Source organism: Nicotiana tabacum, chromosome 23, assembly GCF_000715075.1.
Source record: "Nicotiana tabacum cultivar K326 chromosome 23, ASM71507v2, whole genome shotgun sequence".
NCBI classification, from domain to species: Eukaryota; Viridiplantae; Streptophyta; class Magnoliopsida; order Solanales; family Solanaceae; genus Nicotiana; species Nicotiana tabacum.
Window position 1 is genome coordinate 78,170,263 of NC_134102.1, and position 22,532 is coordinate 78,192,794.

At 41.7% G+C, this 22,532-nt stretch overlaps 1 protein-coding gene across 1 annotated transcript; it reads left to right on the forward strand.

Moving 5' to 3' along the window:
• The first annotated feature begins 19,697 nt into the window (after window positions 1–19,697).
• On the forward strand, window positions 19,698–20,243 carry LOC142177229 (uncharacterized). The gene has a single exon (XM_075245700.1). The coding sequence runs from the start codon at window positions 19,698–19,700 to the stop codon at window positions 20,241–20,243; it is 546 nt and encodes a 181-aa protein (XP_075101801.1).
• Window positions 20,244–22,532: the final 2,289 nt, after the last annotated feature.

Sequence of the window (22,532 nt, forward strand, 5' to 3'; positions counted from 1 at the left end):
GCAGGGGTCGCGTTCGCGAAGAGTTAAGTTGAGGGGCAGGAAGATTGGTCCACGCGAACGCGAGAGGGTGGTCGCGTTCACGATGAAGGTGTATTTGGGAAGATTTAGAAGACTAGAAACGAGGGTTTCGAGTTCATATCATAAAAATAAAGTGGGAGCTGGGTAGAAGGCGATGTTTTGAGAGATTCTTGCGTGGGTGTTTGGGCTAAGTGATTCCTATCCAGGTTTGGTCAAATCCCATGATTATGCCTTTAATTCCACCATCTAATTTGTGATTTGGGGTGAAATATTTGGGAAAAAGAGGAAGAATTCTTGAGTTAGATTTTAAGGTTTTTAATGGGATTTTATTAGCGGATTAGGGTAAATTTGATATGGTTAGACTCGTGAGTGAATAGGATTTCGGGTTTTGTGACTTTTTTCGGATTTCGAGACGTGGTCCCGGGGGGCCGGGTTGAGCCTATTTCGGATTTCGCCTTATAATTTCGTATTTTTCTTGTGGAATTGATTCTTTTAGCCTATATTAATTATATCGTACTGCTTGTGGCTAGATTCGGGGCATGTGGAGATTGATTCGAGGGGAAAAGGCATTGCAGAGTAGGATTTTGCGCGGTTTGAGTTAAATAACAGTTTTAAATCTGGTCCTAAGGGTATGAAACCCCAGATTATTGGATTATGTGTCTATTTTGGAGGTGACGCATATGCTAAGTGACGGGCGTGTGGGCGTGCACCATAGGAATTGGGACTTGGTCCATTCCCTGAAACTGTAAAGTTGAATAACTTATTGCTAGCTATATGCTCTCCATGTGTTATAGAAATTTGATTGCAAATCATGTTCGAAATCATGCTTAGGCTATGTAATGGTACTGTTAGGACTCATATATGTCGCGTACTTGTTGAATTACTTGCTAATTACTGTCTTTTACTCAGTCATGGTTTTACTTGCGTATCATATCTCAGCCTCTTCTTGATTCTTGTTGATACATTATGTTATCTTTTTTGGGCTAATCTTTGTGATTTCCGAGAGCCCGGGAGACTAGAGAGGTTGATGACTGAGTCAGGTCGAGGGCCTGTCTGTGAGGTATTGTTACTATGGCACGTGAGTTATCTGTGCAACACGTGAGTTATCCGTACGGATCCATATATTGATACTATAGCACGTGATTTATCCGTGCAATACGTGAGTTATTCATGCGGATATAGAGCTTGGGCTGAAAGGAGCCCCTCCGAAGTTTGCACATCACCAGTGAGCGCAATTACTTATTGAGTGTGAGTACTAAGGGCTGATATCCGAGTGATTTGAGTTGTTGTGACGAGTTGAGTGACTGTTGCCCTGAGAGGCTGTACTTGCTTTTTCATTTGTTGATGCACTTAGTTGCTATCTTTCATTGTTGTGAAATACCTGAAGGATTCTATATTTGGATTACATGAACTTTAGCTGTATAAAACTGATTGTACTTAAACTTCCGGATGTGAAAGCATGTCTATTCTTTGTTGGAATTATTGAAAATGAACTGTAATTGCATAGCTTGTCAGTGCTTCTCAGTTCCTTATTTATTCCTGTTACTTGCTGAGTTGGTTGTACTCATGCTACACTATGCACTTCATGTGCAGATCCAGGTGTGTTTGATCACGAAGATCATTGAGTTCGTGCGCGATCGCCTACCATAGACTACGAGGTAGCTGCCGGCATTAGCAGACCTTGTCTCTCCTTCTATATTTTTTTTATTTTCTGTATTAATACTTAGACACTATTTTTATTAGACTGGATATCTAGATGCTCATGACTTGGTGACATCCCGATGTTTGGGGCTATTTTTCCTCGTTGTATTTTTGAGTTTAACCCCCGTTTTATGAAAACTCTATCATATCAAGATTTTTGGTTTATTTTGTGGAACATTTGAAGTATTCTTAAAAATATCGGTTTGCCTAGTGCCATCGATAGGCGCCATTACGACAGGTTAGGGTTTTGGGTCGTGACAAGTTGGTATCAGAGCCTAGGTTACATAGGTCTCACGAATCATGAGCAGGTTTAGTAGAGTCTTGCGGATCGGTACAGAGATGTCTGTACTTATCTTCGAGAGGCTGCCGAACCCTTAGGAAATTTCACATTCTTGTATTCTTGTCGTGCGAATCTTTTGATTCTGGTAACTAAATCTTTGTTGTTCTAATACTCTCACAGATGGTGAAGATGCGTACTACGGGGCAGAATGGAAAACCACCAGTACCACCAGTCAGGACAGCGAAAGGCCGAGGTTGCGGTAGAGGCCGCGATAGGGGTAGAGGTGCAGCTCGCACCGCAGCTAGGGCAGCACCTGCAGATCCACCAGTTTTCCCAGTTCAGGAGCAGACTCCAGTTGTGGATGAGCTTATGGGACCAGCTCAGGCACCACATGTGCCCATTGTGATTCGAGGCTTTCAAGAGGCCTTAGCTCAGATTCTGACCGCGTGTACCAGTCTTGCTCAGACGGTCTCCATTCCGGCCGAAGCAGCCACTTCTCAGGCCAGGGGAGATGCCTAGACTCCCGTTGCCCGCACACTAGAGCAAGTGGTACAGGGACTCCAAACACCGGGGGCACCACCAGCCAAGTCGGTTGTAGCTGCTCAGGACTATGTAGTCCTTGTCATGCCTTATGATGAGCAGTATAGATATGAGAGGTTTGGGAGACTCCAGCCTCCATCTTTCAGTGGTATAGAGGGAGAGGATGCATATGGCTTCTTGGACAGGTGTCATAGGATACTCCGTACAACAGGTATTCTAGAGACCAGTGGGGTCTCGTTCACTACCTTTCAGTTCTCTGGGGCTGCCTTCAGTTGGTGGGAGGCTTACGAGAGGCATAGGCCGGTCGGCGCAGCACCCCTTACCTGGCAGCAATTCTCCAGTCTATTCATCGAGAAGTTCGTGCCTCAGTCCCGCAGAGAAGAGCTAAGCATGCAGTTCAAGCAGGTCAAGGTGATATGTCTGTGACGCAGTTTGAGATGAGATTTTCAAAGTTGGCCCGTCATGCTATCTGGTTGGTTCCCATAGATAGGGAGAGGATTAGGAGGTTCATAGATGGCCTCACTTTTCAGCTGCGATGGCTTATGACTAGAGAGAGAGTGTGTGGTGCTACTTTCGACATGGTTGTCGACATTGCTCGTCCGATTGAGATGGTTCACCGCCAGGAGCGGGTTGAGAGGGAGGCCAAGAGGCCTCGCGGCTAGGGTGGATTCAGCGGTGTTCCTTCTGGGGGCAGTTCCACCATGGTAGGGGTTGTCCTTTCAGACATGCTCAGACGGTTCGACCAGTTCACAGGGGTGCATCATCAAGCCATAGTTCACACAGCTATCAGCAAGGCCAGTCTTCATTCAGTGCACTACCAGCGCAGAGTTCTCACCCTGACTCGTCAGCTCAGGTGTCTACGGGTAGTTCTTCGGGGCATAAGGAGCAGCAGTTCCGTCATAGGAGGGGCTATTTCGAGTGCTGAGATTTTGGTCATATTAAAAGAGATTTCCCTAGTTTGCTGGGTGGGACTCCATAGTAGAGTTCTCGGCTGATGGCACCAGCACCAGCAACTTCACCACCTGCCCAGCCAGCTAGGGGTGGGGTTTAGTCAGCTAAGGGTCGCCCTAGAGGGGGAGGCAGATCAGGGGGCGGCCATGCCCGTTTCTTTGCTCTTTCTGCCAGACCAGATGCCATTGCTTTGGATGCTGTGATTACAGGTATTGTCTCAGTTTTCCATAGAGTTTCCTCTGTATTATTTGACCCTATTTCCACTTATTCATATGTGTCCTTGTATCTCGCTCATTATCTGGATATGCTTCGTGAGTCTCTAGTTTCATCTATGCATGTATCTACTCCAATGGGCTATACAATTATTGTTTATCGTGTATATCGGTCATGTGTGGTGACAATTGGGAGTCTGGAGACCAGAGTTGATCTTTTGCTACTTAGTATGGTCAATTTTGATGTGATATTGGGTATGGATTGGTTGTCTCCATGTCATGTTATTTTAGACTGTCATGCTAGGACCGTGATGTTAGCGATGCCGGGGTTGCCGAGAGTTGAGTGGAGCGGTTCTATAGACTATGTTCCTAGTAGAGTGATTTCATACTTGAAGGCTCAGCGGATGGTTGAGAAGGGTTGTCTATCCTCTTTGGCTTTTGTGAGGGATGTTAGTTCAGAGGTCCCTGCTATTGATTCTATTCCTGTAGTGCGAGATTTTCCGGATGTGTTTCTTGCAGACCTGCTGGGCATGCCACCTAACAGGAACATTGACTTCGGTATTGATTTGGTGCTGGGCACTCAGCCCATTTATATTCCACAGTATTGTATGGCACCTGCGGAGTTGAAGGAGTTCAAGGAACAACTTCAGGAACTCCTTGATTAGGGGTTTATTCAGCCTAGCGTGTCACCTTGGGGTGCACCAGTTCTATTTGTAAAGAAGAAGGATGGTACTATGAGAATGTGCATTAATTACATGTAGTTGAACAAGGTCACAATCAAGAACAAGTATCCATTGTCGCCTATTGATGATTAGTTTGACCAGCTCTGGGGAGCGAAGGTGTTCTATAAGATTGATTTGAGGTCAGGGTATCACCAGCTGAAGATTCGGGACTCAGATATTCTTAAGACAGCTTTCAGAACCCGATATGGCCATTATGAGTTCCTTGTGATGTCTTTTCGGCTGACCAACGCCCCAACAACGTTCATGCATCTGATGAACATTGTGTTTTAGCCTTATCTTGACTCATTCGTTATTGTATTCATTGATGATATCCTGGTGTACTCTCGTAGCCAAGAGGAGCATGCCCAACATCTGAGGATTGTGTTACAACGGTTGAAGGAGGATAAGATTTATGCAAAGTTCTCCAAGTGTGAGTTTTGGCTCAGTTTAGTGGCGTTCTTGGGGCACGTGGTGTCCAGTGAGGGTATTCAGGTAGATCCGAAGAAGATAGAGGTGGTTTAGAGTTGGCCCAGACCGTCCTCAGCAATGGAGATTCCGAGTTTTCTTGGTTTGGCTAGTTATTACCGTCGTTTTGTAAAGGGTTTCTCGTCTATTACATCGCCCTTGACCAAACTGACCCAAAAGGGTGCTTCTTTTAGGTGGTCGGATGAGTGCGAGGTGAGATTTCAGAAGTTTAAGACTACTTTGACCACGGCTCCAGTTCTATTTCTACCATCAGCTTCCGGTTCTTACATAGTGTATTGTGATGCCTCGCGGATTGGTATTGGGTGTGCTCTGATGCATGACGGTAGAGTGATTGCTTATGCTTCACGCCAGTTGAAGCCCCATAAGAAGAACTATCATGTCCATGACCTTGAGTTAGCAGCTATTGTTCACGCCTTGAAGATTTGGTGGCACTATTTGTACGAGGTCCATTGTGAGATTTACACTGATCATCGAAGTTTGTAGCATCTATTCAAATAGAAGGATCTTAACTTGCATCAGCGGAGGTGGTTGGAGCTTCTTAAGGACTATGATATCACCATTTTGTACCATCCAGAGAAGACCAATGTGCTGGCCGACGCCTTGAGTCGTCGAGCAGAGAGTTTGGGGAGCTTCGCATATCTTCCAGCAACAGAGAGGCCATTGTGGTTGGATGTTCAGGCCTTAGCTAGCTAGTTTGTTAGATTGGATATTTCTGAGTCGAGCCGAGTATTGGCTTGTGTGGTCTCTCGTTCTTCTCTTTATGATCGTATCAGGGAGCGTCAGTACGATGACCCCCATCTTCTTGTCCTGATGGACACGGTCTAACACGGTGATGCTAAAAAGGTCACTATTAGGGATGATGGTGCATTGAGGATGCAAGGCAGGCTATGTGTGCCCAAAGTAGATGGTTTGCATGAGTTGATTCTCCAGGAGGGTCACAGTTCGTGTTATTCTATTCATCCGGGTGACGCAAAGATGTATCAGGACTTGAGCCAACATTACTGGTGGAGGAGAATGAAGAAGGACATAGTGGAGGATGTAGCTCGGTGTCTAAATTGCCAGCAGGTGAAGTATGAGCATCAGCGGCCAAGTGGGTTGCTTTAGAAGTTAGAGATTCCGGAGTGGAAATGGGAGCAGATCACTATGAATTTCATTATTGGGCTTCCACAGACTCAGCGGAGGTTTGATGCAGTTTGGGTGATTTTGGATAGGCTGACCAAGTCAGCCAATTTCATTCCTCTGATGACTACCTATCCTTCCAAGAAGCTGGCTCGAGTGTATATCCGCGAGATCGTCAGGCTTCATGGCGTACCGGTATCTATCATCTCTGACCGGGGTACGCAGTTTACATCACGGTTCTGGTGAGCTGTACAACATGAGTTGGGTACTCGAGTGGAGTTGAGCACAACATTTCACCCTTAGACGGACGGACAGTCCGAGCGCACTATTCAGATATTAGAGGATATGCTCTGTACGTGTGTGATGGAGTTTGGGGTTCGTGGGATCAATTCTTGCCACTAGCGGGGTTTTTCTACAACAACAGTTATCAGTCGAGCATCCAGATGGCACTGTATGAGGCTCTGTATTGTAGGTGGTGTAGGTGTCCAGTGGGTTGGTTCGAGCAGGGCGAGGCTGGATTATTGGGTACAGACTTGGTTTAGGATGCTCTAGAGAAGGTTATGGTGATTCAGGATAGAATACGCGTAGCCCAGTCCAGACAGAAGAGTTATGCGTATCGGAAGGTTCGCGATGTTTCATTCATGGTTGGTGAGCGGGTCCTGCTCCGGGTGTCACACATAAAGGGTGTTATGAGGTTCGAGAAGAAGGGCAAGTTGAGCCCGAGGTTTATCGGCCCATTTGAGGTGTTGCGACGTGTTAGGGAGGTTGCCTATGAGCTTGCCTTGCCTCCCAGTCTAGCAGGAGTTCATCCAGTATTCCATGTTTTTATGCTCCGAATGTATAATGGCGATCCATCTCACATGTTAGATTTCAGCTCAGTCCAGTTGGACAAGGATCTATCTTATGTTGAGGAGCCAGTGGCTATTTTGGACAGGCAGGTCAGAAAGCTAAGGTCAAAGAACATTGCTTCTGTGAAGGTTCAGTGGAGGGGCCAGCCGGTCGAGGAGGTGACTTGGGAGACCGAGCATGTCATGCGCAACCGTTATCCTCATCTTTTCACCCCTTCATGTATGTCTATATGATCATTCGAGGACGAACGATTGTTTTAAGAGGGGGAGGGTGTAACAACCTGGCCGGTCATTTTGAGTGTATTAGCCCTGATTCCCTTTTTACTGCCTTCCCCGTACCTATTTCTTCTTATGTGATTTGCCGGGAGGTCTTGTTTTTGGTTTCAGAGTGTTTTGTGACACGTAGTCCCTAAAATGGAAGCTTAAGTCTTAAAATTTTGACCGTAGTCAGAATTGCATGAAGACAATTTCGGAATGGAGTTTCATCGGTTCCGTTAGCTCCGTTAGGTGATTTTGGACTTAGGAGCACGTTGATGACGTCCAAATCCACTACTAAAAACTAAATGGACACGGTCGCATGCAATATAATTTACCCAACTATGAGTCGGGGTCGAATCCCACAGAGAACAATATGTAGGCGATCAGGCGTGTAAGACAATTATCACTTATTATGCTAAGCCAAACACTTTAGAAATGTTTGAGAAAATATTTATAACTAATTGCGAAAATGTAAACTAACCTAGAAAGTAAGTAAAATCATCAATGGCTACAAGTATGGATGCACGAGGAATTACACTCAAGTAATGATCCAATGTATTTCACGATTTTACAAATATGAGCGAGTTTATGTTAATTAGCCTCGGGTAATAATTCTATATTAGCTTCTTCCGAAGACTAACAAGACTTTTCAATTGAATTATCCCTAAAATTATTAAGAGATTAAGCACACCCGAATATGGCTACAAGTAGTTCAATCCTATCCCTAGGTGGAATCTATAAAGTGAGGGTTAAAGCCTCAAGTTCTTGTTAATTAATCTTTCCCAACCCCAAATTATCTATCCCAAAATTAATTCGAGGTTAATGGGAGAGTTCTAGGGTTAGCTAATCCCTTTGGAAGCATTAAGGAACAAGAATAATTAAAGAAACAATAACTCACTTCATAATAAATAAAAATCGTTCAATACATAAGCACAACAAGATATTTAATCCACACTTTAAATATGAATATTTCCATAAACAAGATTCAAGTGTTGAAAATTATACTACACATTTAAATATACAATGCAAGGCAAGGAAATGAAGAAATGATCATAAATGAGTAAGAAATGCTCAACCAAAAGCTTCAAATATTCAAGACCCAAGTGTGTGTGCAAGAACCCTAGCTCCAAAACTTGTCTTCTCTAGTCTAAGGACTGAAAATTTAGCCAAAGATCTGTTTCCAATAAGCTAGGTCGTGTATTTGTGGGTTTGGAGTTGAGAAAATGTGAATTGTCAATCATGTCCAGTTCTGAAGCCCGTTGACCGCACATGTGGAAGTATCCTCGCAGGTGCAGCTCCGGAGATGCAGATAGCCTATCGCATAAGCGAACTTTGAAGGGAACACTGACTCCGCCGAAGCGGACTTGCACGCGCAGATGCGCTACCGCAGATGCGGTGAATCGATCGTAAAAGCGTTTTCTGCCGTCCAGGCCTTCTTCTGCAAATGCGGCCATTTCCTCGCGGATGCGATGTCGAAAAAGAGATCAGTGTTTCGCAGATGCAGAATCACTGAAGAATTTTTGCATTGTTTCCACTTCAATTGAATTCAACTCTCTTTATGGAATCATTTACCTGAAAATTTAGCAATACACACCATAAACAACCTCATATTATAATTAAAGGACGCAAATTCTAAAGAAAAGAGACTAAAATAAGTGGTAAAATCACCACTCATTACGTGTCCGTGATGTGATTTGGAGGTCTGTATTATAATTAGGCTTGAAATGGTGAAAGTTGAATTATTTGGAGATTTTAACTGGAAGTGAACTTTTTGATATCGGGGTCGGATTTTGATTTCGGAAGTTGGAGTAGATCTGTAATGTTGAATATGACTTGTGTGCAAAATTTGAGGTCAAGCGGACGTAGTTTGATAGGTTTCAGCATCGGTTGTAGAAATTTGATGTTTTAAGTTCATTAAGTTTGGATTGGAGGGTGATTCATAATTTTGTTATTGTTTGATGTGATTTGAAGGTTCGACTGAGTTCGTATGGTATTTTAGGACTTGTAGGTATATTTGGTTGAGGTATCGCGGGCCTCGGGTTGATTTCGAGTGGTTAACAGATCATTTTGGACTTAGGAGAGAGATAGCAGATTTCTGGTTTTTTTGTTGCAGACTTTTCTTCATAGCATTCGCGAGAGATATTTTGCGATCGAGTAAGACATTTGAGAGGCCAGTTGGAGTTGTTCTTCGCATTCGCGGAGATGGGGATGCGTTCGCGAAGGTGTGGTCTGTGTGTGCATCGAGAACGCAGGAGTGGTGTCGCGTTCGCGAAGAGGAGTGAGGTAGCTGGGGACCCTAGGCCCTTGGTCTACGCGTTGGCGAGGCAGGGGTCGCGTTCGCGAAGGGTGATGTTGGGAAAGCTTCGCGTTCGCGAAGCTATGGTCGCATTCGCGAAGATTTAAGTTGAGGGGCAGGTAGATTGGTCCACACGAATGCGAGAGGGTGGTTGCGTTCGCGATGAACGTGCATCTCTCCAGATTTAATAGATTAGAAATGAGGGTTTCGAGTTCATATCATAAAAATAAAGTGGGAGCTGGGTAGAAGGCGATGTTTGGAGAGATTCTTGCGTGGGTGTTTGGGGTAAGTGATTCCTATCCAATTTTTGTCAAATCCCAAGATTATGCCTTTAATTCCACCATCTAATTTGTGATTTGGGGTGAAACATTTGGGAAAAAGTGGAAGAATTCTTGAGTTAGATTTTTGAGGTTTTGAATGAGATTTTATTAGCGGATTTGGGTAAATTTGATATGGTTAGATTCGTGAGTTAATGTGCTTTCGGGTTTTGTGACTTTTGTTAGATTTCGAGACGTGGGCCCGGGGGGACGGGTTAAGCCTATTTCGGATTTTGGCTTATAATTTCGTGTTTTTCTTGTGGAATTGATTCTTTTAGCCTACATTAATTATATCGTACTGCTTGTGGCTAGATTCGGGGTATGTGGAGATTGATTCGAGGGGCAAAGGCATTTCAGAGTAGGATTTTGCGCTGTTTGAGGTAAGTAATAGTTTCAAATCTGGTCCTGAGGGTATGAAACCCTAGATTATTGGATTATGTGAGTATTTTGGAGGTGACGCACATGCTAGGTGATGGGCGTGTGGGCATGCACCATAAGAATTGGGACATGGTCTATTCCGTGAAACTGTAAAGTTGAATAACTTGTTGCTAGTTATATGCTCTCCCTGTGTTATAGAAATTTGACTGCAAATCATGTTAGAAATCATGCTTAGGCTATGTAATGGTACTATTGGGACTCGTAGCGGGTGCGTACTTGTTGAATTACTTTCTAATTGTTGTCTTGTACTCAGTCATTGGTTTACTTGCGTATCATATCTCATCCTCTTCTTGATTTTTGTTGATACACTATGTTATCTTTGTTTTGGCTGATCTTTGTGATTTACGAGAGCCCGAGAGAATAGAGAGGTTAATGACTGAGTGAGGCCAAGGGCCTGTCTGTGAGGTATTGTTACTATGGCACGTGAGTTGTCCATGCCGCATGTGAGTTGTCTGTGCGGATCCACATATTGATACTATAGCACGTGAGTTGTCCGTGCGGATATAGCGCTTGGGCTGAACGGAGCCCCTCCGGAGTCTGCTCACCCCCAGTAAGCGCAGGTACCTATTGAGTGTGAGTCCTAAGGGCTGAGAGCCGAGTTATTTGAGCTGTTGTAATGAGTTGAGTGATTGTTGCCCTGAGAGGTTGTACTTGCTTTTTCATTTGTTGATGGATTACCTGAACTTTAACTGTATAAAACTGATTGGACTTAAACTGCCGGATGTGAAAGCATGTCTATTCTTTGTTGGAATTATTGAAAATGAACAGTAATTGTATATCTCATCACTGCTTCTTAGTTCCTTATTTATTCCTCTTACTTGCTGAGTTGGTTGTACTCATGCTACACCCTGCACTTCATGTGTAGATCCAAGTGTGTTTGATCTCGGAGGTCGTTGAGTTCGTGCGCGATCGAATATCGTAGAATAAAAGGTAGTTGCCGACATCAGCAGACCTTGTCTTTCCTTTTATGTTTTCTTTTTTTTCTGTATTGATACTTAGACACTATTTTTATTAGACTGGATATCTACATGCTCATGACTTGATGACACCTCGATGTTTGGGGCTATTTTTTCGTGTTGTATTCTTGAGTTTAACTCCCGTTTTATGAAAACTCTGTCATATCAAGTTTTTTGGTTTATTTTGTGGAACATTTGAAGTATTTTTAAAAAAATTGGCTTGCCTAGTACCATCGATAGGTGCCATCACGACAGGTTAGGGTTTTGGGTCATGACACCTAATCATTTCTCTAACGACTCTGCCGTCTTTCTTTCCTTTCTCTCTCTAACTTCTCTCAACTTGCCATGAAAGAATCAACTAGAGACCTTGCACAAATTTGTGCAAGGTCACAAATCTTGACCTATAAATCATTCCTTATGCTTCCTTATCAGCGATTCTCACCGTCACTTTCTCCATTTCATCATAGAGATTCAAAATCTCGAGTCTTTTGACATAAACACAAAGATGAAAACTCAAGTCCTCAGATTTCCTTATGCTGCGATCAAATCAGAGCATGCATGAGCTCCTCATGATGATTATTCTGAACCAGAGGTCAAATGCAATGACCTCTGGAACTCCGGTCTTTACTTGATGGATTCTTCACTTGTAACGACTGTCGTGCACTCAGGTAAAAGCCTCATTCATTTTCACTCATATTCACTCTGTCTCTTTAGATTTCCCCCCAATCATGCTCACATCATCGGTTCATCGTCATCTTTCACTCACGATTTGAATCTGTTGAAACCCTAGAGCCCTAAATGGCACTATAAATTGGGCCTTAAATGTTCTCACCTAACACACCATGAACACCTAAAAAAATCAGAAAATCAATATAGCAGTGTTTTAGAATTTATTCTACTAAGACTAAGTTCTTGCTCGATTTCTGATTTGGCTCTAAGATACTCATGACTTGAAGTTTCTGAGTTATTGGATTCTAAACGGCTAAACGAATTCTTATTTGGTCTGCTGCCCTAGAGAAGATCAGTACACCTTCACCCCCTTCTCTTTGATTGTCTTACTTGAATATTATGAACATGTCGTTGCCTTTTATTAACTGTATTAGTTTATAATGTTTGTCATTAGTATAGAAATATTATTTTCAGTTCGTGATAAGGTGTTGTTCACTTGTGATCATTTCTTATGCTCCTAAGTTTCCTTAATTAGTGTTGATTGAACTGCATGTGACCTTAATGACTTTCATTTCTGATCTCAAAAAGCCAACATGATTAAGACTCCTTAATATGCTTTAAATGACCTCTCATGCTTGCCTAGGTTTCAGATCTTCTATTAATGATTTTGTTGTGATCTCTATCTCCACACACTGTTTCCTGCATTTTGTTGGTCGAGAATGTTGTTTGATAATTCTAACTGGGATAGACCTAAAAGTTCATAGCTTAATTCCTCACCATTTAACTGAACCATAAAAAGTCGAAGTGTTTAAGTGCTCTCCTTCTCTATATCTGTATATGTTAACCATGGAAGCAACTTCTGAGTTGTCACAATGACATTATTATGTTCATATCTAAATGTTGGTTGAATCTATATGAAAACATTCTTATTGAGGTGAACTCTCATGAACATTTGTAACCCGTCTATCTATATTCTATTATTATTAAATTGACTTTCACAAAAATAGGTCATAGTTGTGTTTTTTATAGTTGGATTGTAATTATTGTTAGGTTAAACACAATTTCCTCGTGTTTAGATGTAACTCTCAATTGCATAGCTGAGTTAAACGTGTTTGGTGCAGCACTTTTCTTGTCTGTAATCTCTTTTTTGACTGTTGACTTTGTGTTGTTTACCTTGTCTTCTGTAAGATTTTAACCTTATGTAAAGTATCTATGATTAGTTCATTAAATATTTCATGTATCTTTATTTGTATGCATGACCTCATATTCTTATACTCTATTTTGAAATTGCACCTGGTCCTCTCTTTCCCTACTAATGAATTGAACTTAGTCTGTAAACCCTAAGGGAACTCTCTATTGTTGTTGTTTGGATTTGATAGTCTACCTGTTTCAATATAGGATTAGTGTTCTTATAAAGATGTGATTCTGCACTCAATCCCAAATGAAGTATGGTTGGTAACATGTGATTCTGTTAAGCATCTTTAAGAATCCCATGTTTGAATCTGTAACCTATAGTCATACTAAGAATCCTGATCACGTTCTGATATTTTTGATAACATCTATAGGAGTTGTTTGATATGACTGCTCGTTTAAATCCTTGTTGATGCTTTTAAGAATTCTAAGCAGTGTGGTCAGTCTATGCATGTGATAGTGGCGAGACCTAATCTAATTCATCCATGATTAGTCTGTCAAGGAAAAGGTATCTATTTCTGAGTTGTGTGTTCTTTATCTATCCTTTAAATGTGATCCTAAGTGTGTAGATCTTTAATAGTAATGCTATAATGTCTCTTCCTGCCCCCTCCTCCATATGTATTTGACATTTGACCTTTAGACTTGCTTAATATGTGTATTAATTCATGTGATATTAGAAATGTGGTTATAAAGTGAAACTGTTCTTATGTCCTTATGTTATTCTGTCAAGGGAAAAGTATATTTCTATGGTAGGTGGATATTATGGTAGTTAGTTTACATTGAAAGGGCCTCATTGGCACTTAAACCCATAGGGAAAATGAGTAATTAGTGGTTTGGGGGTATTTGGGATTGGAGTTTAACTCTAGTTTAGGCTGCTCTCCCGGGCATAAGCATTGCCCTTGGCCTTGAGACCCTTGGGAACTTTGAAATATCGGGGGATTCAAAGGAGGCATCGACCTTGACTAGAACTCTCTCCTTAGCCCTTAATTAATTGACACTTGTTGTTCTTTAGTGTTTAGTGTTTAATGACAATTAAAGGTTTTCAATGTAAATTAGTTGCCATGCATAATCGCCACATTAGTATAAGTTTCTCATAGTACTTGAGTATTGATATTTCAATATAATTTTCTCCAATCATATGTTTATGTGTTTCATACATAATTAAACATGCATAATATATATCTAATGACTTTTTTTGAACATGTACATTTGTTTGGGCATGCTAAGTTCCTAAGGAACTCAGGCCCAAGTCCAGCATTGCTGCATCTTTTTGGAAGTCTGAAGTCAGTTGTGGCTGTCCCTTTACTGCTGGGCCTGCCTCTTTGAGGCCCAAATACCAGAGTCCAATCTGTTCCCTCTAAATTCCTTTACTATTATAGTCTACTGCTTCGTTAATTTAGTCTAATGCCTTATTGCACTTTGTTACATCTTTTGTTATTGTTCTATCTAACATGTATACAATACTTATATATTGGATTGCATGCTTTATTTTATACCTTAAGTCATATAAAATTTAGGCAAGCCATAAATGACACAAGATTAAAAAGAATTAGTTAGTAACTAATCTCCCTCTCGCTAATTATAAATTGTTTATACCATTATTATGTTTTCGTTCACCTTCCCTCTTAAAAAGATTTTGAAGTCCAAGGCTTAATAAGGGATGGCAGCCCCACTTTCAAAAGGGAAAACCAAGTTAAATAGCAAGCTTTATCTTCAAAATTGAATCAAGTTATTCCAAATAATGGAGTGTTGTCACCCAAAAGGATTTTCAACAAATGTTTTTACTTCAAGTCTTCAAATAAAGGTATATCTTAGACTTACCCCATCTCATTAGGGTAATATATACCCATCCATGCTTTAAGAACAAGTGCTTAAATTTAGTCCTCATTTTCACATCATGTTCTTAAATACAAACATTCTATATCTCTTTTTCAAAAACGTTTTTCAAGTATGCATGCACTAATGTTATAAATTCATACCCCTTTTAAAATACACCCTCCCTTTGTAAGAATTATGTCCTAATGTATAGTAAGCCATATCTTTAGAACGTTAATTAAGGCATAGTATAAATAATTGATTCCAAATCTAGTCTAAGTCCTATGGAGCTACCTCAGGTAGATTTTAAGGGGTGTCTAACACCTTTCCCTTAAAAGAACAAGAACCATTACCCATCATTTCACCGATTAGTAGACTAATAAAGAATATGACTTAGTAATTAAATAAAAACCCTAGTATACCTTTAAATATTAGGTAGCGACTCTCGTTTATCAACAACAGAGAAACCACAAGTTGAATCTTGTTTTGAGTAGTGCAAAATAGGGTGCAACAACATAGCGACTCTGCTGGGGAGTTTCACTTAGGTTCTAACCTTAGCATACTTAGACTAATTTGGCATTTAGATTTATTTGTACATTGCCTTAATTGTAGATAATATTGTAATTACGTGCTTACTCGTATTATTTGCTCTTCATGCTTATGAACATGCTTATTGTTGCTACACTCTTATCCGTTACTACTTTATATATACTGTCATCATATTTCTTCCTATCGAGTCTTGGCCATACACTATCACACATAATGGTACGCGAGTGTTGTTGATTCAATGCAGAGATCACTCCCGATCAGTTCACACTGGTAAACCTGCAGAAAAAACCATTCGAGTCATTCCAAGAATATGCACATCGGTGGAGGTCAGAGGCCGCCAGGGTGCAACCTCCGCTGCACGATAGTGAATTAACCAAGTATTTCACCAGAGCCCAGGAAGAGATATACTTTTAAAAGATTTTGGGAATGATGGGATAGAAAATCCCCGAGCTGGTCAAGATGGGAGATTTCTTAGAAGAGGGCATAAAGTCTGGCAAGTACAATCCATGGCAGCACTACAAGCGGCCAGCAAGGCCATTCAATATGGGTCAATCAGTAGCGGAAAAAAGAAGAAATATGAGGTCTCAGCAGTCGTCCCTTACTATCAACCCAACCCACATCACGGAAACACTTCCTATTCCCCAAGCAATCATTCACTACCACCCACTTATTATCCAGTCTATAACACCCGTCCATATTATCACCCTTAAATACAATACAACCCTCCTTGAGCCAACAACAACCAGAGTCCCACAACGACCATATGCTCATATCCAAAGCACTCCTCACCAAAGCCGACTCGCTTATGCACCACACCCTCATCCCAACTTGGAGAGAGGGGTCCTAGAAATTATACCTCGATTGCTGAGCCTTTGGCCCAATTGTTCGAGAAATTGAGAAGAGCAGGATTGATAAATCCGATTGAAGGAATGGTTCCTGAATGCCCCTTCAAGTATGTTGATGCAACTAAAATATGTGTGTACCATTCCAACGTTCCTGGGCATGATACTGAAGATTGTTTTAAGATAAAAAAATAAGATTGAAATGCTGATCCAGAGTGGATCCATTCAGTGCACTCTAAAGCCACCCAATGTGAATCGCAATCCGCTGCCAAATCATTGAAACCAAGGAGTTAGCATGATCACATTGGATGAAGAGTATGATCTAAAGGGAACAATTATCACTATAGGAAATGCAGAAGCTGCTAGGATCCCTTCTCAAAGGGCTCCGATGATTGCAGTACAAGTGAGGCCTATAGTGAATGTTCAGACTTATTATTGACAACCTGCCATTGCTACGGGAGACGAGGAAAGTCAGAAATACAAAACCGTCCCATGAACCTACCAGCAAAAGGGGAAAGCCAAAATGACATACCTTGCCGCAGCCCATGTTATGACTAGGTCTGGGAGATGCTACGCTCCTGAAGATGTAAATCGAGGGAACTTAGGAAGAGTGAAAATTCAAAGAACGAACATAACAGACCAAGAAGCCACCGAGTTTTGGAAGAGAATGTCAAACAAAGAGTATTCTGCGGATGAGCAGCTGAAGAAAATTCCAGCACATATATCAATCATGGATTTGTTAATGAGCTCCGACAGTCATAAGGACACCCTATTGAAGGTACTAGGGGTAAGTGTACCAATTAACGCCACCAGTGAGGCGCTGGCCATGATAATTGGGAAAATGGTCGAAGCAAATATTATCACTTTCAGAAGAGGCGAACTTCTTGTCAACGGTGCAAGTCACAAAACAGCTCTCCATATCACTGTCAAATACGGTGACAAAGTGGTGTCCCGAGTGTTGGTCGATGGAGGGTCAGGAGTAAACATTTGTCCGCTCTCTACCCTACAGGAGTTAGGATTCATTTGAGGGAGGTCAAGGAAAGCCACGTGAGGGTGAGGGCCTTTGACGATTCGCAAAAGGATATTATTGGAGAAATTTATTTGGCCTTGTAAATCGGGTTGGTCGAATTTCCCATATTGTTTCAAGTAATGGACATCTCCTCTTCCTAAAACTTGTTGCTGGGAAGGCCCTGGATACATATGGCAGGGGCCATCCCATCCACTTTACACCAACACATGAAATTTGAGTGGGGATGTCAGGAGATCGTGGTTCACGGCAAGTGGGGTCACTCCGCTTATTTGGAGTATACTATTCCGTTCATTGAAGGGTAGACTGAGTTGCTTTCCATGCAGTGGAAATCATACAGACTATAGAAATGCAATAGACTGAAAAACACATAGGAATATAGTCGCCGTATAGATCCGAGATGGCTTTGAGGGAGATGATAAAATATGGATACATACTAGGAACAGGGCTGGGAGCCAGGTCAGACGGAATTAAAGAGCCAATTGAACCTAACAGGTAGAAAGGAAGGGTCGTCATAGGGTATCAGCCTCCGGAAGGGAAAGCTCGTACCATTAGCTCCGAGAAAAAGGTTTTTGTGCCAGCGCATGTTTCAATTCCGGGTCAAAGTTCAGTAACAGAAGATGATATCATCGACGAGATGGGAAAGTTGTTGGTCAATATAATTAAAGAATGTTGTGAAGGGACTGACATCAAAACACCGACTATCGGGGATGCAGAACTAGAGGAAGAGCTACGGAATTCGACCGCCAGTCCGTCTGTGGTTCGCCGGGAATCTTGGTAGTATGGAACTGTAAATGTTTTCATTTGTACACGCACGGTCAATTGAGGCATGCACTGTGTCTGTGCCTTTTTTTCATTTACCTCTTTTGAACACTTATGACGTTCCTCTTTTGATGAAATAAAAAGAATCATTTTCTCAATAATTGCAACTTTATTTACCGCTTTATTTTTACCTAGCTTTTCTTTTCAGTAATCAAAATGCTAAAAATATGTGTTCCGCAAATATGACATGTAACAAGCTGTCGAGTGCAACGACCCAGATTACGAGGAGTATGATGCCACACAATATCACGCAGGAGATTGAGCAACTGGAGAGTAACAAAAAGACCAACCTCGAAGAAACGGAAGTGATCAATCTTGGAAGTGAAGAAGACGTAAAAAAACAGGATCAACATTCATCTAGAAGGCAAGTAGAAGGAAAAATTGTTTGAGCTCCTCTGACAGTACATCGATGCGTTCTCATGGTTGTATAATGACATACCGGGATTAAGTACCGACATTGTCTTGCATCGACTACCCATTGATCCTACCAGACCACCGGTTAAGCAGAAACCCAGGAAATTCAAACCCGATTTAAGTCTAACGATAAAGGAAGAAGTGACCAAGTAGATAGAGGCGAATGTAGTAAGGGTGACCAATTATCCCAGCTGGTTGGTAAATATCATCCCAGTACCCAAGAAAGACAGAAAGATCATAATATGCATGGAATATCGAGATCTCAACAAAGCTAGTCCAAAGGACGATTTCCCTCTGCCAAATATCCACATCCTCATCGATAACTATGCGAAGCATGAACTGCTATCGTTTGCAGATTGTTTCATTGGGTACCACCAAATCTTGATGCACGAGGAAGATGTAGAGAAGACGGCCTTCACCACACCTTAGGGAGTTTACTATTATAGAGTCATGTTGTTTGGTCTCAAGAACGCCGGTGCCACCTACATGAGGGCCATGAAGACCCTTTTTCATGAAATGATTCATAAAGAGATTGAAGTGTATGTAGATGACATTATCATAAAATCTTGAAAGAGTTCAGATCACTTAGACGATTTGAGAAAAAAATTTGATCGCTTGCGAAGGTACATTTTGAAATTAAACTCAGAAAAATACATGTTCGGAGACCTGCTGGAAACATGTTGGGTTTCATCGTAAGCAGAAAAGGAATAGAACTTGACCCATAAAAAACCAAGTCCATTCATGAATTGCCTCTACCAAAGAGCAAAAAAGATGTAATGAGTTTCCTGGGTAGATTGAATTACATCAGTCGCTTCATATCCCAGTCTACCGTAATCTGTGAACCTTTATTCAAGTTGTTGAAAAAGGATGCTGCCACAAAATGGATAGAAAAGTGCCAGAAAGCCTTAGATAAAATCAAGGAGTATCTGTCAAATCCACCAGTGCCGGTTCCCCCCGAGCCCGGGAAGTCATTATTACTATAAATGTCGGTCTTGGATAACTCCTTTGGCTATTTGTTGGGACAACACAGTGAAACTGGGAGGAAGGAGCAGGCCATCTACTACTTAAGTAAGAAGTTCACACCATGCGAGGATAAGTATACTTTGATAGAACGCATTTGTTGTGCTCTAACTTGGATTGCCCAGAAACTAAGGCATTATATGTCAGTATACACTATACATCTGATATCTCGACTCGACCCGCTCAAGTACATCTTCCAGAAGCCGATGCCTACCGGAAAGCTAGCTGAATGGAAAATTTTCCTCAACGAATTTGACATTGTGTACATAACTCAGAAGGCTATCAAGAGGCAAGCTTTATCTGACCACCTCGTAGAAAATCCAGTGGACGGGGATTACGAGCCACTTACTACGTACTTTCCCGATGAAGAAGTATTGTTTGCTGGAGAAGATATTGAAGAATTGTACACTGGATGGAGAATGTTTTTCGATGGAGCAGCAAACTTCAAAGGAGACGGAATTGGGGCAATCCTGATTACGGAATCTGGACAGCACTATCCAGCATCGGCAAAGATAAGATTCCCTTGTACCAATAATATTGCTGAATACGAAGAGTGCATCTTTGGGATCATAATGGCAGTTGACATGAACGTCAAAGAACTTTTGGTCATAGGGGATTCCGATCTATTAATACACCAAGTCCAAGGGGAGTGGTCCACCAAGAATGTAAAGATACTTTTGTACCTGCACTGCGTAAAGGAGCTATGCAGGAAGTTCACAAAGATTGAGTTCAAGCACGTCCCCAGGATTTAGAACGAGTTCGCCGATGCCCTTGCAACCCTATCATCTATGATTCAACATCCATACAAGAGCTACATCGACCCCATCAAGGTCAAGATCAGGGATCAACATGCCTATTACTTCCACGTAGATAAAAAACCAAATGGTAAACCATGGTATCACAACATCAGGAAATTCCTTGCAACTAGAGAATACCCGAAAAATGCTACTAATGGTCAAAAATGAGTCATCAGGAGGCTGTTTAACCACTTTTTCTTCAATGGGGAAGTCCTGTATAGGAGGACCTCAGATTTAGGTTTGTTGAGATGTGTAGACACTGCCGAGGCAACCATGTTATTGAGAGAAATACATGCAGGAACATGCGGACCCCACATGAATGGGTTCACATTAGCCAAGAAAATCTTGAGAGCTGGATATTTTTGGATGACTATGGAAAACTACAGTATCCGCTACGTACAAAAGTGTCACCAGTGCCAGATTAACGGGGATTTCATTTGGGTTCCACCAAATGAGTTAAACGTAATAGGTTTACCCTGGCCATTTGCCGCTTCGGGGCTGGACGTGATTAGACCTATAAAGCCTGCCGCATCAAACGGACATCGCTTCATCTTGGTAGCTATCGACTATTTCACCAAATGGGTCGAGGCATCCACCTACAAGGCCGTCACAAAGAAGGTAGTGGCAGATTTTGTCCGAAACAACATCATTTGTAGATTTGGAATATCTGAGTCTATCATCACTGACAATGTCACTAACCTCAACAGCGACCTCATGAGAGAAATCTGCGAGAAGTTTAGAACCGTCCACCGCAATTTCACAGCCTACAGACAATAAATGAGTGGGGCAGTCGAGGTAGCCAACAAGAATATCAATAGAATTCTATGAAAGATAGTGGACAATTACAGACAATGGCACGAGAAACTATCTTTTGCCTTACTGGGTTATCAGACCACCATGAGAACATCCACTAGGGAAACGCCATACATGTTGGTATATGGCATTGAAGTTGTGATACCTGCATAGGTTAAAATACTATCTTTAAGGGTCATTCAAAAGGCAAAATTGGACGATGCATATTGGATACGGGTAACACAGGAGCAACTCATGCTCATTGATGAGAAAAGAATGGATGCAATATGTCATGGTCAACTATATCTGAACAAGATGGCCAGTGCATTTAACAAGAGAGTGAAGCCTAGCCAATTCACATCGGGCAGTTGGTCTTGAAGAAAATTTTTCCCCACCAAGAAGAAGCTAAAGGAAAGTTTGCACCAAACTGCCAAGCTCCTTACGTGGTTCACCGAGCACTGTCAGGTTGAGCTCTAATCTTGGCAGAAATGGATGGAAGAATCAACACTAAGCCCATCATCTCAGACGCAATCAAGAGATACTATGTTTGAAGACAAATATAGTTATGTTTTTGTTGTAATAGAACTACGTTCAACCTGATTTCCCGCGGAGAGATACGTAGGCAATCCACATAGGGTTCGATTTCTCTCCCCCCTTTCTCTTGTAATAGAAAAATGAAATATCACTTTTGTATGTTGCTCCGAAACTACGCCAACTTGATTTCCTTAGAAAGGAATACGTAGGCAATCCTCATCGGATTTAGTCATCTTTTGTAATTGAAATACATCCCGGTCTGATTCCATTTGGATACGTAGGAATTCTGAGTCAGACTCTGCCGTTTTCATTCCTAAGCTCATCATTTTGCATCTGTTGTAATCAAACAATGCTTTGAACTGATTCCATTTGGATACGTAGGCTGCCTGAGTAATGCTCGTCCATCTTCATCATATTTTGTCATAACCCACAAATTACGTTCAGACCTGATTACACTTTGGATACGTAGGCAACCTGAAAGGGGTCGGTCATAACCTTAGGAAAACCTTTGTAATGCATTAGTTTGAATTAGGGCTCATCCACATTGTTAGAAGCATCACGGAAGATCGACATCATTATAATGAAATGTTCAAGAAGAAACGTTCGCGTGTGGAGAACATTTTGTAACATGTCATAATTCGGAATGACGACATTTGCCTTAAGAAACAAACTCTTGTCTAAAAAAAAAGAATATATATATATATATATATATATATATATATATATATATATATATATATACAGCAATTTGCTCTACCTATCGAACTTCGCAGGCGCAACCATACTAAAGGCCAGGGCAAACCAACACTGTTGTCGATACAAGCCAACATCACCCCCCCTCCCCCAAGAATTTTTATTTTAGTGCAGGGTCAATAGGGAGCAAGGAAGCACTAAGACCATACTGGGCAAATGACGGAT

What these genes read in the sequence shown, in the direction of transcription:
- LOC142177229 (XM_075245700.1), top strand. Translation starts at nt 19,698, where the DNA reads ATGCCTACCGGAAAGCTAGCTGAATGGAAAATTTTCCTCAACGAATTT.